Here is a 6248-nt window from a genome sequence, read left to right as displayed (position 1 = left end):
AAAATTACGCGCAGCAAGAAGAAATATCCCCTCCCGCCGAAGAAAAAAAGAATTTAATTGAACTATGCATTGCAAATAGTAGAACAAACTGAAATTTTCAATGTATATTTATGTATATTGATATAAAAAATATGTATAACAAGTAGAGTAAAGTAAAAATCCCCCGCCTCGGAATACAAAAAAAAAAAAAAGATTAAAATACTCGTGAAAATTTGAAGAAATTACGCAATTCTCCCTTTCCACCAAAGAGCCCGAATTAATGGAGTTTCATTAAAATATGCATTATTACTGGAACAAATGCAGAACAGTTCCCCCCCCCCCTCCAGGTATCGCTGACTAGGCTGACATGGTCTCTCGTCTTCTAAAGAAAAGAATGCATACAATTCAATTAAAACTACTCCTCTTCCTAAAAAAAAAATAATAATAATTAAATTTCGCTCTAAATTTTAAAAGAAAAATCTCACCCCCCCCCCCCCCAAGTCATGATATTTCAAATTTCCTAGAAAGGTACGTGCAAAAAGGAAATAGTCAATGTACGAGTATGTTGCCTCGAAAAACAGCAAAAATTACGCCAAATTTATAGAAATACAGTTATTTTCCAAAAGGCATGAGAGGGGCAATACCTCTCCTGACCCTCTCAAATTTCGGACCTGTCCCCCTCCCCCCCAACGAAAAAGAAATAACAATAAGAAGAGTGTATAACTCTACAAAACACACTTGTATTCCACATAATTTTAGGTTTTGCCGAATTTTAACCCGATTCACATGTAAAAACTATCGATACTCGTCAAATGATGTCTACAGGTGGCTTATATGTAACTTGAAACCACTAAAAAAATTATTTAGACCATTTAATTGCCAAAAAACTATCAATTAAACATCGCTCTAACCCTATTTCTACGAAGATCCTATGCTGATTCTCCCTTAGCAACGCGCATAGCAACGGCATGATTGGAAACTTCCCTGTGTTTCTGGCAACCCCTGACGTCACACTAAACGTGTCTATATCCATTTTCAAAAGTCATACTTCGAAAAATTGCAAATCCTAAAATTACAGCTTTGAATTCAACAGCTTAAGTGGTTAATATCCTTTGTGACAAACACATCAAAAATTAATGAGCTAAATACCTGCGATATGCCATCGATGCTTTGTATTTTAACACAATATGCTTGCAAATTTGGTAATGAATCAGTTTTTCTTTCCTTGTGAGGAGGAATCGAATTCACTCTTATAATTCTACTCTTTTCATGCTTGAAATCCATGAAAGCGGATAATTAAACACAAAACTATCAACGCATAATCTCGCTTTTAATTTTACAGCAATTAAAGGCTAAAAAAAAAGCATTTTACATTTTTGGTGCGAATTACCATTTTTTATGTTTACATTGCGCCCAATGCATTGCCGTTGCTTAGATACAGTTAATTGATGCCATTTTATTTCCATAATCTGAACACAGTTAAAAAAGTACATTTTGAGGTAATAGAAATTGATTTTTCTTCCATCATAGATGGTAGAAGAAATGCATGGAGACTTTATTAGTTATTAGAGATCAATATATACGTATGTAGTGAAAGATTCAGTAATTTTGTTGCAGCCGCAGCAAGGCTCGTCGCAACCCCCTCTAAACTCACTGTAACTGTAATCATGAAAAAATGTAAACAAACAAATGCACAGATTTTAAGGATCGGTGGGCCTAATATAATTTTCGTTGTAAAAATTGGAAAAAAGCTTTATAATAACTTGCAATGCATCAACAAAAAGAATTTGACGGTGTAAAACTTTCAAAACTGCTGTCTTGGCTCTTACGGCATGGAGCTAATAAAGAAGGTTTATCATTAGACGGAGCAGGTTATATTGAAATAGAAAAAATTTTAAGTTTGAAACAATTTCAAAATTACACTTCAGACGATATTTTGAGAGTAGTAGATATCAATGATAAGCAGCGATTCTCTATTCGCAAGAACATTGAAACTGGTTTGCTTCAAATTAGAGCTAACCAAGGACATTCGTTATCAGTGGATGACAAGGAACTATTGACTTTACTCGATGAACATACGGTTCCAGAACTAGTTTATCATGGGACATATTTTCGCTCTTTAAACAGCATTAAAGAGAATGGTTTGAGTAAAATGAAGCGTAATCATATTCACTTTACTTCAAAATATCCTACTAATAGTAGTATTATATCTGGTATGCGGAAAAACTGTGAAATTTTTATTGTTGTTGCTGCAAAAAAAGCTTTTGCTGACGGCTATAAATTTTTCAAATCAGAAAACGATGTTATATTGTGTCCTGGTAACAAAAGTGGAGTAATTGCACCATCCTATTTCAAGGAAATTTGGCAACTATCTCCCTTGAAAAAAATTGGTTGATGCTGTGCTAGTTAGGGGAGACTGGGGACAGTGATCCCCTTTATTGTTGGATCTTATAACCGTTATTTGAATCAGTGGAACTTAAAGATTTCATATGTTCAGTCATAAAACATTTAGAAGTCTTTAACCTGTCAAAATGCTATGTGGTGTTTAAATTTCTAAATTAAAATAAAGTATTTTAAAGAATAACTATCAATTGTTTAAAGCATCAAGTATCCCTCATTCCTTTAAGGGGATGTGATCCTTCTGTAACAAGAGCAAGTGTCCTTATTAGGGATGCATCGGGTATCTGGCCTTTCTAGTTGGTTTTTAACTATCCGGTATCTTATCTGGTCACTCCGTTTCAGACCAAATATCCAGCAGATCAAGGAATGTTATTTAATATTAATGTGTAGAGGAAAATTTTCAATTACAAAATCTGATTTCGGTTAACCTTTTGGATGATATAATAAGATTGTAACTCTTCCATTAATTTTTGCTTCTAAAAAAAATTATAGACTCTAACTTTCTATTGGGCGTGAAAGTTTCCTGTATTTCCTGACTTTTGCATGAATTCTCAGTTTGAGTATTCAGTTAAGTCAGCTTAAATGAATGCAGTCAGTCTGCAGCTTCAAAAGTAATTTGGTCAATAAGAAAAAGCTGCAAACCCTCAACAATTGTGTGTAACAAAAGTGAGAAAAACTTTTAAAATTACCCCAATTATTATAATAATTTTTTTTTTTTGATATTTTTATTGACATAAAGTACCTAAAATTATTATTATGACATTGTTAGATATTAAAATTAATTATTGTCGCTTTATTAAAATGTAATTCTCAAATTATTTTATTCATAGAGTTCTTTTATTTGTGTTCGCACTTCTGATGAAAAATACGATCTTTCTTTATCTGTTGATATGAACTGTGGGAACTGGATTTTTGTGCTTTTTAATCAACATTGTCTTGTTATTATAACAATGAATAACGTTAAGTAACTGAACTAGTTAGCATAAAATATCCATTCCCGGGACTCATCACAACTTACTTTTTTTTTTTAATTGTCGGTTTGAATGTGTACAGAGAAATTTTGAATCTTGCTTTTTTTTTTAAATTCATTCCCTTTAGATCGGATATTTTCTTTCAAATAAAATTCTTGAACATATTATGTCTGCATTTACTTCAATGTCTTGCTCTACTTTTAAAATGCATTATTTCAAATATAGAGCAAAAGTTATTAATGAGTATTTAAGGAATAGACATTGGGGGGGGGGGGGGGGGGGGACACACATTAACAAGTGAGGTTTAGTAGGGTCGTGGGCACTTAGAACAGCTTACCGGAAGAGGTGAAGAGGTGGTAATGAGCAAGGAGGTGGATAACTTTACGAGGGCGATTGATCTTCATTGGGGACTTATAAACTGACTAGGATCAGCCTAGCTGGGCCCAGAACCTGTTGCTAGTCCTCTCATTTATATTTATTTTTGTAGTTATTTGAGAATGGTCTCGTTTTATTAGTGATCAAATATTTTTGTCTTTTTCCAATCAAAGGAAATGAAAATCCAATCGGATGGTGATAACATCATGCTGAAAAAATTTCTTCGACTGAAACCTCTTGTCTTGAGACATTTATGTGCTCCTCCAAATTCAGTTAGCTCTGAACAATTGTGTTATGGAGCTAAACAAGTATACAAAGAAAGATAACAGAAATCAATTAGCACCAAACAATGCAGAAAAACTTCTGTTTCTAATTAAAAACTGAAACACATGGAAAATCTGAAGTCCTGCATCAATTAATAAAGCCATATTCAATATCAATCCTTACTTGAGCTCAGTTGAAAATTATTGAATTCAGAATAATGCTAGTAATATTTGTTTTTCACAAAAAAAAAAAAAAAAAAAAAAAGCCAAGAATTTCCACTGAGCATTAGATTAAAATTGACAGTGAATATAGTGTTAAGAGCAATAGCTTGAAAGTATACTGATTTATTTTCGTGTTCCAATTTTAATATGTTTAACATAACTTTTAATAATATATTTAAAATACTAATTTGCATCTTTTAAAAAATGTACTTTTATTTTTTGAGAATAAAATAAAATTATAAGTTGATTATTTAAGTGTGAGTTTATTTTTTGTTTTAAATAGTTACAGCGGCCTGTTTTACTAGTTTCTTGTTTAACTTGAATGTTAGAAAAATTTTAATAGTGTGTTTTTCTTAGTAAAAAGAATTTCAAAGCAAAAATTTATTTTCTGTCACAACAAAATACTGGAAACAGGATAATGTATTACGTTAATACAAAGTTAACTTTCTATGTCATCTAAATTTTATTGCAATTACAATTCATAAAAAAAAATAAAATAATGAACTATAAGGCTATTAAATAATCTTTACTAATATTATAAAGAGAGAGGGCGGATTTTTGTGTGTTTATATGTTCGAGGTAATCGCCGGAACCACTGCACCTATTTGAAAAATTCTTTCACTACATGAAAGGTGCTTTCTCAATGAGTAACATAGGCTATAATTCGGAAAAATCCGATATATAGTTCTTTTTTTATTCCAATGTAGGCCCAAAATTTCACGTAAATTGCCTATTATTGGCTATTAAAGGGGTGAAAAATTACTTGCACATATTAATATTTTATATCGTTGAAAAAAGAAGAATTTTCCGCGTTCTAAGCAATTTGTTTCAATGCTCTAACTTCATTAGGACGGGAGCAATTTGCATTTTAATCTCGAACTTTTTTAGGCTTAGCCGAAATTTTGGCAATACTTTCTTTATTAAATCTATCAATAAAAAGTGAAGGAATTGTCCCAGAGTTTTCTTTTTGACACCGTTGGAAAACGCGACATTTTTTACTCCAGAAATGTCTCGACCTTCGGTCGAAAAAGTAACCCTCTATCTCCAAAGGAAAAAAAGTTACAAGCCGTTAAAAATAAAGTTTGAATAAATCTAATCTCCATTAAAATTACTGATATTTTGTTTCGAATTGCCATGGTTACGTCTTTTAGCTTCGCTTCATTTTAATATCTTAAAGGTCCACAAACTTGGCCCCACGGAATTTAAGCAATGGGGAAATGTTTTCGCCACTTCTGCATATTTTACGATCTACGTTATGATAATTCCCGCAGACAATGTAGAAATTGCGGGAAGAGTTTGAAAACTAAAGAGTCTTAGCAATTTTCCCAATTGTCTCCAAATTTGTGGACGCCAAAGACCAAGGGCCAAAGTTCTTCGGCCATGGCCTTGCTGATAGTGGCAGAAGCGAACAAAATGGGGTTGTTTCCTTCAGTCAAAAGAAGTACTTTTAGTCACTGAAATTTTTTTTAACAGATCGGTTCAAACACTTGATAGTTTATCGAATTTTTTTAACTTTTCAATTTACAAAGTTTGAACAGAACAACGTCTGTCGGGTCCTCTAGTATTAACATAAAAAGAAAAACTTAGCAAATGAAATATGATAGAAAAAGAAAATTATCTTGTTCTGGAAGATTGATCAGACAGAATAAGATAACTTTCTTTTTCTATCATATTTCATTTGCAAAGTAACTTTTAAATGATAAAAAAAAAACACAATTCCGGACTTAAAACAGTTGCAAAATCACTATTAGTCGGTTTCCACGACATTCGACATTCTTTATTTATTGTAGAACGAGATTTTCTCGCTAACAACAAACAGTATTTAAAGCTAATTTTTTAACGCTTATCTAAAAGAACATCATCGTTAAAAAAAAAAGAAAAAAAAACTATTTTAATGGGAAAAATATCTGTTCTTTTGAATGGTAACAACGAAAAGAAGATGCAAATTGACAAACTTGAGCTACAGCGCATTAGAAATAGGCTATTTTTGTGTGAACGAGTTTGACAGCCATTTTGAGTGGCAATATCTTTTAGGAAA

The 6248-nt window shown here is 32.1% G+C and overlaps 1 protein-coding gene across 1 annotated transcript; it reads left to right on the top strand.

The window, feature by feature from the left end:
- Nucleotides 1-1679: 1679 nt before the first annotated feature.
- LOC129217458 (tRNA 2'-phosphotransferase 1-like) lies at nt 1680-3501 on the top strand. Its single transcript, XM_054851759.1, has one exon. It carries the CDS (start codon nt 1748-1750, stop codon nt 2372-2374), a length of 627 nt encoding a protein of 208 aa, XP_054707734.1. The 5' UTR covers nt 1680-1747; the 3' UTR covers nt 2375-3501.
- Nucleotides 3502-6248: the final 2747 nt, after the last annotated feature.

Source organism: Uloborus diversus, chromosome 2 (assembly GCF_026930045.1).
Source record: "Uloborus diversus isolate 005 chromosome 2, Udiv.v.3.1, whole genome shotgun sequence".
In the NCBI taxonomy this organism is placed as follows: Eukaryota; Metazoa; Arthropoda; class Arachnida; order Araneae; family Uloboridae; genus Uloborus; species Uloborus diversus.
The sequence above is the reverse complement of the archived record's forward strand: the minus strand, read 5'-3'. Positions and strand labels throughout refer to the sequence as shown.

What these genes read in the sequence shown, in the direction of transcription:
- LOC129217458 (XM_054851759.1), top strand. Translation starts at nt 1,748, where the DNA reads ATGCATCAACAAAAAGAATTTGACGGTGTAAAACTTTCAAAACTGCTG.